Source organism: Octopus sinensis, linkage group LG3, assembly GCF_006345805.1.
Source record: "Octopus sinensis linkage group LG3, ASM634580v1, whole genome shotgun sequence".
Taxonomy (NCBI): Eukaryota; Metazoa; Mollusca; class Cephalopoda; order Octopoda; family Octopodidae; genus Octopus; species Octopus sinensis.
The window spans coordinates 46,207,465-46,220,909 of NC_042999.1; the positions used below are offsets into that span (position 1 = coordinate 46,207,465).

Sequence of the window (13,445 nt, forward strand, 5' to 3'; positions counted from 1 at the left end):
TGAGAAGATAGCGAGGAAAGCATAGCAGATCTAAATGGACTAAGCATCTGCAATGAGAGAAGAGAGAGAAGATGATACAAGGTCAAGAGCTAACACATCACGGTAATACCTGTGTAAAGGCGGCGAGCTGGCAGAAACGTTAGCACGCCGGGCGAAATGCTTAGCGGTATTTCGTCTGCCGTTACGTTGTGAGTTCGAATTCCGCCGAGGTCGACTTTGCCTTTCATCCTTTCGGGGTCGATAAATTAAGTACCAGTTACGCACTGGGGTCGATGTAATCGACTTAATACCTATGTCTGTCCTTGTTTGTCCCCTCTATGTTTAGCCCGTTGTGGGTAATAAAGAAATAGGTATTTCGTCTGCCGTTACGTTCTGAGTTCGAATTCCGCCGACGTCGACTTTGCCTTTCATCCTTTCGGGGTCGACAAATTAAGTACCAGTTACGCACTGGGGTCGATGTAATCGACTTATTACCTATGTCTGTCCTTGTTTGTCCCCTCTGTGTTTAGCCCCTGTGTAAACATTTAAAAAAAAATTAAATTATGCACTTAAAAATGTACCGCAACTCGATTAACAGCGATAAGAAAAGATTATGTTTTTGTTATAGAACAAAGTTCGATTGATGGAATTGAACTAACAATAACTAACTTAACCAGCAAGCCTGTACAAATTCGGTCGACTTGTTACAAATAGTAGCTAAATTTCTCTTAAATCACATTACAAAACCTCGTACAGCTTACTGTCAATGTAATCGACTAGCTCCCTCCCCAAAAGATGGCTTAGTGATTAAGGGTAATCGACGTACGAATACGTTCGTGAGTTCGATTTCCGGCGGTGAGTTGTGTCCTTGAGCAAGACACTCCATTTCACGTTGTTCCTGTCCATTCAACTGTCAAAAACGAGTGGTACCTGTAATTCAAAGGGCCGGCCTTGTCACATTCTGTATCACGCTGAATCACTGTTACGGGAACGGGAGTATCTGTGGAGTGCCTCAGTCACCTGCATGTTAATTCCACGAGCAGGCTGGTCTGTTGACTGGATCAATCGAGACCCTCGTCGGCGTAACTGATGGAGTGCCAGTGTATTCTACATCCATTACTCTTTACTCTCTTTTACTTGTTTCAGTCATTTGACTGCGACCATGCTGGAGCACCGCCTTTTAGTCGAGGAAGTCGACCGTAGGACTTATTCTTTGTAAGCCTAGTACTTATTCTATCGGTCTCTTTTGCCGAACCGCTATGTTACGGGTACATAAGCACTCCAGCATCGGTTGTTAAGCGATGCTGGGGGGGGGGACAAACACAAACACCCAAACACAAACACACACACAACACACACACACACACACACACACACACACAAGACGGGCTTCTTTCAGTTTCTGTCTCCCAAATCCACTCACAGGGCTTTGGTTGGCTCGAAGCTATAGTAGAAAACACTTTGCCCAAGGTGCCACGCAGTGGGACTGAACCCGGAACCATGTGGCTAGTAAGCAAGCTACTTACCGCACAGCCACTCCTGCGCCTATAATTTCATGTTTCAGTAGCAATGTCATTATATATAAAAGTTACAACTACTGATATAGATACCCAGAGAAGTAAAAAAGAATAATTGCTGAAAAGGCACCCGTTATGAAAAAATGGTGCTCCGGGGCGCCGGGGATGGGTCACTCTCCTTGCTTTCTTGTTAGCTATGTTACTGCAGAGGGTGAGGTCGACTTTGCCTTTCATCCTTTCGGGATCGATAAATTAAGTACCAGTTACGCACTGGGGTCGATGTAATCGACTTAATCCATTTGTCTGTCCTTGTTTGTCCCTTCTGTGTTTAGCCCCTTGTGGGTAATAAAGAAACACATATGCAGCCAAGTCTGTGATCTGACATTTTAACACAGTAATAAGCAAACTGTGGTCCATAGAATTTTCTGAGTGGCACGCGGGACATTCCGAGAAGCATGCAAGACTTCCTGAGTGACATGCCAGACTTTTTGAGTGACATGCAGGACATTTTGAGGAATATCTGAGCCAGATATGGCCAGTTTAAATACTAAAGGGTTAACATGTGATCGGATCGCTCCAGTGAACTCCCGAGATGGCAAATTTTTGGAACTCTCTTATACTCCTTGGATTTCAACCTACCATGGTTTTTTTTTTTTAGAAACGAACTATTTTGATATATTTTTAATTGAGGTGTAAGAATTTTTTTTTAGTCGATTGATATTTTTTTAGTTTTGTAGTCGCTTGAGAGATTTTATCAATTCATTCTTATTACTTATTTTAGTTAATTTTTATATACCTTTTCTTGACACGCGTTTCTATATATGCATTCCTTTTATATGCTGAAGAGTGGAGGCGTCACAAACCGTAAACAATAAAAAAATACGAAGTATGAGGACAGAATATGAACATGTTTTACAAGTATCGAAAGAAACAATATATATATAACATAAGGGACATCAGCCATCTGAATGTGGCTAGGGACAGGGCAGGGCGGTGGGGGTGTTACTGATGCATTTAGCCCCAGGCGATCATCAACGTCACCAGGAGGGCTGACACCATCACGGTGTCCTCTAGCCTGCAAAGGGAGATCATATATATCTTCTATTTAGATTTTAAAAGAACTCCCTAAATTTGTGAACTTGCAAGTTTTTCATTTAAACTTAATTTAAAGTAATACCATATTGGTAGGGTACTAATAAATGCTTTATTATTATTGCTCTCTTTAGTCTTGGGTCGCAGGCCTAATTAGCTCTCCGCAGGAGCTAACATGAAAGTCCGCACGGAGTTTGGCTTTTAAGCTAGTATATATGTATATATATATATATAATATATATATATATATAATATATATATATATATTGTTAATGTCTCATTTATACCTGCTTTATATGACTAATGGGTTAAATGAGACATACCTGTCTTCACGGCCGAAACAGCTGTCAGATATGATGTAATTGTATTTTCTATTTCTATTTCCATGTCTAGTTATATTTGCAATTTATTATGTATAATGTCATTGCTGTTATGTAATGGTTTAATAAAGTATTGATTGGGTATTATCTGATGGTTGATGATTGATTTAGGTATGTTTCTCCATTTTCTCATTTTGTATATATATAATATTTACCAGAAGTAACAGAGTAACTCAAGGTCAAAGAGTTTCGTGCGTTATGTCTTTCCATACGCACAAATCTCTCGGACCTTGAGTCACTTTGATACTTCTGCTAAATATTAATAACAATATGCATAAGGGAAAGGAAAATGTTTAAAATACGTTAGAATTACATAGGTATGGTGTTCATAATGTGTAATTGTCCTTAGAGTCATGTCTGTTTTTAATAGAGTAAAATAAAAGTATATTTTTTTTTTAAAAACAGAGCAAAAGTATGAAAGACTTTTCTGAAGTTCAAAATAAGAATCTGCTTTTGAAGGCGGCGAGCTGGCAGAAACGTTAGCGCGCCGGGCGAAATGCTTAGCGGTATTTCGTCTGCGTTACGTTGTGAGTTCAAATTCCGCCGAGGTCGACTTTGCCTTTCATCCTTTCGGGGTCGATAAATTAAGTACCAGTTACGCACTGGGGTCGATGTAATCGACTTAATACCTATGTCTGTCCTTGTTTGTCCCCTCTGTATTTAGCCCCTTGTGAGTAATAAAGAAATAGGTATTTATATTCCCAAGATGGAACTTTGCAACTCTGTTAGAAACCTTTAATTGTAAGCAAGCGTGATTTAGAAACAAACTTTAAATGGTATCAAGGAGATTTAGATCAAAAGAAAGAGAGAGTGAGATGAGAGGAGAGAGGGTAGAGGAGAGGAGGTAGTGGTAGCAATGATCTAAACCAAAGTCATAGTTAAATATTTCCTCTCCGAAGAAGATAAATATTTGTGAGTGTGTGAGTAAAAATAAACAGTTTGACCTCACATGCATTCCGATATAAAAGCTCACACAAAGCTATTCACATATTCACAAACCTTCAAAAGCAGACTCAGCTACTACTACTACTACTACTACTACTACTACTACTACGACTACGACGACGACGACGACGACAATAATGATAATAATAATAAGAGAAGAGCATTATCGCTGTGAAAACAACATCCATTCATGAATTTACGTATTTATTCATTATCATTTTTAAAATACATATTTTACGTATGAATTTGCGTGTGTATTCTGGGAATGCATACAATGAGCTTCTCTGCTCTAGGTGTACGGAAAACACCCGGCGAGAAATAGAAGAAAATTTGAAGAAAGAAGAAAAAAAAAATAATACACATACTACAAGCAGTAATACAGCAAAAGATTTCACGTCATCACAAGAAAAAAAAGTCTAACAATACATTACCCCTGGGTAGTTTGCTTAATCATCAACAAGAGCAAAGAACACGCCACAGCAACACAGAAGTGTTGTAGGCGATGTAGTAGAAATTTGCCTCGAATTACTAAATGTTGAACAACTATGTAATAATAATAATAGTAATAATAATGATAATAAAAAATTTAAAAAATAATCCTTTCTACTGGAGGCACAAGGCCTTAAAGTTGGGAGGAGGGGACTAGTCTTTTACATCGACCCCGGTACACAACTAGCACTTAATTTATCGAGCCCGGAACGATGAAAGGCAAAGTCGACCTCAGCATTTTTCCCGGCCAAAAGAATCAAATGCTTCGCAGTATTTCGTCCTTTCTACTATAGGGAGAGGGCCTGAAATTTCGGGGTAAGGGTTAAGCTGATTTCACCGACCTCAGTGCTCAACTGGTTCTTATTTTATCGACCTCTAAATGATGAAAGGCAAAAGTCGACCCCGGTGGCATTTGAACTCAGAACGTGAACCACAGGTGAAATACTAAGAAGCATTTTGCCCGGTGTGCTAACGATTCTGCCAGCTCATCGCCTTAATAATCCTTTCTACTATAGGCACAAGGCCTGAGATTTTTGAGGAGGTTGGTAGTCGATTACAACGATCCCAGTGTGTAACTGGTACTTAATTTATCGATCCCGAAAGGATGACAGTCAAAGTTGACCTCGGCGGAATTTGAACTCAGAACATGGCGATGGGTGAAATACCGCTAAGCATTTTGCCCGGCGTGCTAACGATTCTGCTAGCTTGCCGCATTAATAATGATAATAATAATAATAATAATGATAATAATAATAATAATATTATTGTGATCATAATATCTCAGCGAAAGAGTTTGACAAGCTCAGAAAATATAAAGACCTACTCATTGAAATTGAGAAAATGTGGCATCTCAAGGCGGTTACAATACCAGTGATCGTAGGAGCACTAGGAATGATCAAGAAGGGAACCGAAAATTATATGAGAATGATCCCTGGCTTACCATCCCTGCAAGAAGTGCAAAAGATTGTCTTAACTGGTACATCACACGTATTGAGAAGAGCATTGTCGATGTGAGAACTGTTGCTGCTCATGTATTTTAATTTAACTTTAAAAAGAAAAAAAAAATGAACGAACTACTGAGTTTGGTTTAATGGCCTACCAATGTATACTATGAGTTTCTTTGCCCTAGGAGTCGGGAAGACACTCGGCAAGAAATGGAAGCAAATTTGAAAGAAGAAAAAAAAAAGTAATAATAATAATAATAATAATAATAATAATAATGATAATAATAATAATAATAATAATAATTTCTACTGAAGGCACAAGGCTTTGTGGGGCAGGGACTAGTCGATTACATCGTCCCCAGCATTTCACTGTTAATTAATATATCGACCCCGAAGGGATGAAAGTCAAAGTCGACCTCGGCAGAATTTGAACTCAGAACTTAGCACCAAATGAAATACCACTCAGCATTTCGGCTGGTGTGCTAACGATTCTGCCAGGTTGCTGCCTTAAAAAAACAAAACCGGGCTGTGTGTTGTGTTCCTGAGCAAGACACTTTATTTCACGTTGCTCCATTTCACTCAGCTGTAGAAATGAGATGCGACGTTACTGATGCCAAGCTGTATCAGCCTTTGCCTTTCCCTTGGATAACATCGGTGGCGTGTAGAGGGGAGGCTGACATGCATGGGTGAATGCCTGTCTTCCATAAACAACCTTGCCCGCACTTGTACCTCGCAGGGTAACTTTTCCAGTGCAATCTCATGGTCATTCATAAACGAAGGGGCTCTTTTTATTTCCTTTTAATCATGATTTATTTTTGCAATACATACAGGCGAAATCTTCCGTATTCACATTGCATCTCACTTGGAGTTTTAGCTCAGACAAAATTGTTGAGATTCTAAAAACCAAAGCTCCGCTACAACTGCGCCCGATTCTGACTGAATCTCTCTCTCTCTCTCTCTCTCTCTCTCTGCACCTACACATTCACATGAGAAGAGAGGAAGTAGCTGCCAGAGAAAGAGAGGAGAGGTGGGTGGAAGGAAGTAGGTGTCAGAGGAAGAGAGGAGAGGGGAGGAGGGTTAGATGAAGAGGAGAGTTGAGCCTATGTGGGGTAAAGGAGCGAAGAGAGAAGATTAATCTCTGTTCGCGGCGAAGACGGCCCCTGTGCAAGGACAATCCGAACACAGACAGGTGTTGCAAAGAGTAGAGCGGAAATGGCGCGAGACCGGGGTGCCATTGCCGAGTCGGATGTCTCGGAGGTGTTCCGCGAACCGGTCTCATTTGCCCGAGAAGGGTTGAGAGATCAGGAGATGCAGTAGATGACATTGGTAGAAGTGCAGGTGAAGGAGTCGGTGATATGATAGGGTCGATGATGTGTGCCGATGAGGAGGGTCGTGTTAGAGAGGCAAGGGCAAGTGCGACAGCATATATATATATATATATATATATATATATATATATATATTACCTTTTACTTGTTTCAGTCATTAAATTGCGGCGATTCTGATACACCGCATTGAAGAATGTTAGTCAAATAATTTGAACAGAGTACTTAGTTTTTAAACCTAAAATTGAGGCAGCCCACCGGCGCGAACATTTCCATTCATGCACGGGAAGGGTTGCATCACCTCCTACCTAAAGGATTTTGACCATGCAGTAATAGTTTTGGAGGGAAATGCAAAGTCAATAGTTTTGAGTGGACATCATGTATATATAAGTTCAGTAAAAATTTAGATTCAGTTGAATATGGTACTTAAGTTAAAGGCACCAGAATTTAGTATGGTATTATCCATATAACTCAGAATGGGGTGATTATAATCAAAATGAGCAACAAGGATATCCAGAGGTAATGCAGTACGATCGTTTCATGCGACTCCATTTAATTGAACAATGCAATCATTTCATTACATCAATTTAAAATGTAGAGCAATCTTCAGCTGCATGCAAATATAGAATTTAGTTAAATTTAAAAGATTCATTTCTTTAGTTATTCCATTAGCCAAAACCACAAAATAACTACTATGTTTTTGTTGATGAAACTTGTTTCTCTCTCTACCTACTTATCCTATTTTTGATTTTGGTTAATGGAATAACTATAAAAAGGAATCTTTTAAATTTAACTAAATTCTATATTTGTATGCAGCTGAAGATTGCTCTACATTTTAAAACTGATGTAATACTCGCATTGTTCAATTAAATGGAGTCGCATGAAACGATCGTACTGCATTACCTCTGGATATTCTTGTTGCGTATTTTGATTTTATATATATATATATATATATATATATATATATATATATATTATATATATATATATATACATACATACATACATACATACATACATACATACATACCATTGTGTGAGAGAGAGAGAGAGAGTTTAGGGAATAAGTTTCCAGGTCGATACAGTTGTAGCTCTCAGCGATGTTCCAGGTTACGGCCAACCGCATCGATTAGTATTTAACATCTATGACTACTAGGAGTTGTCACTCACGCTGTAAATTTCCCCGTGTTCACTTCGATGGATGGTAATATATTCTCTATCGTTATAATTATTGAATATATATATATATATATATGTGTGTGTGTGTGTGTGTGTGTGTGTATACATACATGCACACATACGTGAATAAGCACAAGTTTATACTAAAGTGTCTATGTACAATTCACCATTACGGTTGTTTGGAGTCCTGCGATAGTTGTTCCAAATGCCTACAGATGCTCAACCACAGCAGATCCTTAGGGAACACTTTATTTATATGCGCGCGCGCGTGTATGTGTGTGTGTGTGTCTAAGAGACAGAGAGAGTATGTATGCGTATGTGTGTGTGTATGTGGATTCTTTGTTTCACATCTAATTCTCTAACTATTTCTCTTTGACAATGAATTTCTCTACAGTTATATAATTGTTTATGCAATTTGTTATTGGTTTTCTTTTCTTTTCATTTAGTGCTTTTGGGGTTTAGTCGAAGAGTTGACTCACTCAGAAGTAGTGAACGACATCAAGAAATACTCTGGTTCCAAAGAGTACAGACAATGGTGTATGGTAAGTCTTTAAGATTTAACAGTTTATTTTAAATTTATTAAAGCAAAAAAATGATATTATGCCCCCAATAACATAATATTCATTCTTAATACGTACCATCGGAGGCGCAATGGCCCAGTGGTTAGGGTAGCGGACTCGCGGTCGGAGGATCGCGGTTTCGATTCCCAGAACAAGCGTTGTGTGTGTTTATTGAGCGAAAACACCTAAAATCTCCACGAGGCTCCGGCAGGGGGTTGTGGCAACCCCTGTTGTACTCTTTCGCCCCAACTTTCTCTTACTCTTTCTTCCTGTTTCTTGAGTAACGCTGCGATGGACTGGCGTCCCGCCCAGCTGGGGAGAACACATACGCCACAGAAACCGGGAAACCAGGCCCATGAGCTTGGCTAGGCTTGAAAAGGGCGCATAAATAAATAAAAATACGTACCATCAGATTCGAACGTGAACATGTTCATCGTTTTTGTATTTCGTCATTGAAGAACATCTACTTTCAGGCAAATGTGTGTTCTTAACACACTTCATTGAAGTGTACTTTGGGACATTCAGTGTTTCGACATCATTGTGTCTCCTCAGCCAAAGCTTCCATCCCCGGACTAATGAATCTAACAAGAGGTCATGGCTCTTCTTTATAAATTCTGAAAGCAAATTATTTGCTGTTGCATGTTAAGATACAGACAGGCATCTCGTGAAGGGTATACGTTGTGATCTCGGTCATTTATACTTCAGGGAAACCGGGTAACTGGCCCTGTGAGCCCTGGGACTGGAGACTAATGTCCATGTCTTTGCTGATATCAGGCAATCAAAAGTACATATTTTATACTTATGTACTGTAAAATATTTCATTAAGATGTTTGAGGTACTTTAATTTAATACTTTTCAATTCTGAAATTACGTCATCTAAGAGAACTAGATTATTTGTTCGCCCGTTATACTTTAGTTAGTTAGAGAGGTGGAGTAAAGGTAAGAGAGAGAGAGAGAGAGAGAGAGAGTGTGTGTGTGTGTGAGTGAGTGAGTGAGTGTGTGTGGGGAGAAATGTAAGAAGAGAAGAAAGAAGAGAGGAGTATAATAATACACTAAGGCCAAATGCATCAAGTGGTTAGTTGAAGGGAGAGGCGAAGAACGAGAGAGAAAGACAGTGAGAGAAAAGTGGGAAAGAGAAGCGTTAATGACGCGGTGTAGAGTGGGGAGGGAATGGTAAAGAGAAATAGAGAAATGTTAAAGTCATGAAGATGGGATTAACATGGTTAAAATGTTTGTTGAAGAGGTAAAGAGAAAGAGAGAAAGATAAGATGCTTAGCAGAGGGAAATTTTAATATTTTGACTGGAAGTGTAATGACTTCATCATCATCATTGTTCGACTGTGGTCGAGACAGTGGAATTTACCATGCCACGCCAGACTTCACGGTCCATCATGGCATTACGGAGGTCCTGTTGCTGGATGCCTGTATCCCTGGAGATTACATCAGGATAGGAGAGTGTGCGCCCTCTGGTATTGCGAGAAGATTGCTTCCAGAGGAGAAGAGTAGAAATTACTTCTTTTTCAGCTCTACAACAATGTCCAGCAAACTGGACTCTCCTACCTTTCACAAGAGGTGACACAGGTGGTAGTTTCCCATATATTTGCATTTTGGTTGGATGGCGCTTCCACGAGAGATTTTGAGCTCTCATAAGGAGACGAGTGTAGGTTCCATCCAACCGCCTCTCAAGCTTCTTTGATAACGTCCAGGTTTCTGAGCCATATAGCAGAATTGGTTCGACTGTGGCTTTGAAGATTTCAAGTTTGAAGTCTCTACTTAGATTTGATGACCAGATCTTATGCATGTCATTACAGGCTGACCAGGCCATACCCTTTCTAAATGACTTAATAAAAAAATAAATAAAGATTTTTTAAAAGTAAAAGTAAGAATCATCCTTTCTTTCGTAAATAGCTTCTCTTAACCTTTTACGTTCTATTGAAATTTTCTCAGGTCCCACAATTAAACAGTTATTGATTTAACCCAATTAAATTATATCTCCATTATCAAATTTTGACAGCAAATATTAACCATAAAGATCTGACCTCCACCAATTTTTTCAGCCTTAATGTAAAATTTATTTTTAAAAAGTATGAATGAATAAGCGAATCTATGATATAGAATAAGTACTAGACTTACAAAGAATAAGTTCTGGGGTTGATTTGTTCGACTAGAGGCTGTGCTCCAGCACGGCCACAAACAAATGACTGAAACAAATAAAAGAGAAGAAAAGAAAGAGATATATTAACATTATATATACATATAAGAGAATTGGAAAAGTACTTATGTGAAATTTGCCTCCTCTGGTTCCTTGAAAATAAAACATATATATATATATATATATAATATATATATATATAATAATAATAAGGGTAAATAATTTCTATAATGGTTTTTAAAAAAAGACCACAATTATTTACTGGTAGAATTCGGTATGTAAATATAGCCGATTACCGGCAGGAAATATAGTTAGTTAGTTAATCCAAACAAGAAAACACAGAAAAAAAGAGAAAAGAACACAGCAACGCAGGACGTGGAACAGTTAAAGTATTATTGACGCTCAGGAAAGAAGGGAAGGAGGGTTTAACGTTTCGAGCGGAGGTCTTCGTCGGAAACAAGGAGAAGGAAAGATCCCAAGATATATATATATATCACGTGATCACGTGACTGACCAGACCATCACATGTTGCTACACATCGCTGGCTACAATGCGTTCGCATTGTTTTAGTCTTCGAATGACACCATTCTCGCTGGGTAAGCGAGCAGGCGAGCAGGCCAACAGAAGAAAGAGTGGTGAAATAGTACAGCATGGGATCACCACCCCCTGCCGGAGCCTCGTGGAGCTTTTAGGTGTTTTCGCTCAATAAACACTCACAACGCCCGGTCTGGGAATCGAAACCACGTTCCTACGACCGCGAGTCCGCTGCCCAAACCACTGGGCCATTGCACCTCCACACACACACACATACACACACACACACACACACACACACACGCATATATATATATATATAGATAGATAGATAGATAGATAGATAGATAGATAGATAGATAAATTTCTGAGTACCTTATTTTTTTCTAATATATATATATATATATACACATATAAATATACGTACATACATGTTTTGTTGGCACCCCGTCGATTACGACGACGACGGTTCCATTTGATCCGATCAACGGAACAGCCTGCTCGTGAAATTAACGTGCAAGTGGCTGAGCACTCCACAGACATGTGTAGCCTTAACGTAGTTCTCAGGGGAGATTCAGCGTAACACAGAGTGTGACAAGGCTAGCCCTTTAAAATACAGGTACAACAGAAACAGGAAGATAGAGTGAGAGAAAGTTCTGGTGAAAGAGTACAGCAGGGTTCACCCCACCCCCCACCCTCTGCCGGAGCCTCGTGGAGCTTTAGGTGTTTTCGCTCAAAAAACACTCACAACGCCCGGTCTGGGAATCAAAACTGCGATCGTACGACCGCGAGTCTGCTGCCCTAACCACTGGGCCATTGCGCCTCCACACGTACATACATACATACATACATACTTACATATATATATATATACATATATACGACGGGCTTCTTTCAGTTTCCATCTACCAAATCCACTCACAAGGCTTTGGTCGGCCCGAGGCTATAGCAGAAGACACTTGCCCAAGATGCCACGCAGTGGGACTGAACCCAGAACCATGTGGTTGGTTAGCAAGATACTTACCACACAGCCTATAATATATATATATATATATATATATATATATATATATATATTATAGACTATAAACAGTTTGTGAATAATATATCGGATCTTTTCCTTTTGAAAGCCAGATTTTCCTAGTTAACTAAACAATTTGAAACTTCGTATACTGGTAGAATGTGTCAAAAGAAAACATAATTGTAAACCAAAATGAAAACGGAATTGTAATTTCTAAGTTTAACGTTGTTTAAAAATTCGAATTTTAACCAATGATATTCTTTCTTTCGGCCTCATATTATTTACTGCTTCTCAAAATATTGTTACTGTGACGTAAACAGCTATTTTGTGACGTAGTTAACATAGCTAAAATGTAAACATCACCGTCCCATATAACAAAGTCCTAAACAGACAGAATAATAATGAAAATACGGCGGGCTTTCGAAATAGCTGTCGAGAATAAAATGAAATTTCGATGGTAAATTTTTGGAGGGGTTTCGGTAATTTTCGTCACTCTAAAATACATGTAATTCGCATTAAATCTTATTTTTCTGAAAAATCCACGTTTTAAAACATTTTAACTGCCCACCACTTCATCGTGCCTTTGGAGTAGGTGTCACACTTGGGATGGTCAAACCTAGAATACCTTTCATCATAGGTAATTGCTTGGAGTTCACCTTGAGAGCTAAAACTATATATTTAGTTTCGATATAAAAAATAAAATTGCACAAAATCTTGGCACAAGACCAACAATTTGGGAGGAGGGGTTTATCGATTACATTGACTGGTACTTAATTGATCATGAAAGGTAAAGTCGACGACGACGGTAACGTGAGGAGTCGGAAGAAATGCCACAAGGTATTTTGTCCGACGCACGAACAATTCTGCCAGCTTGCCCCACCCTCTTCCTTAATAATATTTCTTTCCCCAGTAAGTACAAGGCCTGAAGCTGATGGGAAGAACTAGTCGACTGTATTCAACTGGTACTTATTCTATAAGCGCCGCCCGAAAGAAGGAAAGCTCAGCAATATTCGAACACGGAACGTAAAGATTCGTAAGAAATGACGCTAGGCATTTTATCCGATGCACTACCGATTCTGCCAGCTTTACATTATATTTTTCGTCGAAGTTTAACTATGTCACCTTGATGATATATTTTTACCCGTGGACAAATAATAGAGAGATAATGTGGATCAGATGATATTACATGCTGACAAGGGCTTGGTAAAGGACTGTTAGAATGTTTAGGGATACGGTCCTATACGTTCGGGTTTCAACCCTCACCGGAATTCAAAACAAGCCGTCTGTTCTTCCACGGTCGAGAAAATACATCGATCAAGTATTGGAGAT

The 13,445-nt window shown here is 39.1% G+C and overlaps 1 protein-coding gene across 1 annotated transcript in view; it reads left to right on the forward strand.

The window, feature by feature from the left end:
- Window positions 1-13,445, forward strand: part of LOC118762684 (serine-rich adhesin for platelets-like) — a 110,952-nt gene that overhangs the window by 69,754 nt on the left and 27,753 nt on the right. Inside the window, exon 4 of the mRNA XM_036501646.1 lies at window positions 8,297-8,392. Within this exon, the coding sequence (XP_036357539.1) occupies window positions 8,297-8,392 (96 nt within the window). The remainder of the gene's footprint in view (window positions 1-8,296; window positions 8,393-13,445) is intronic.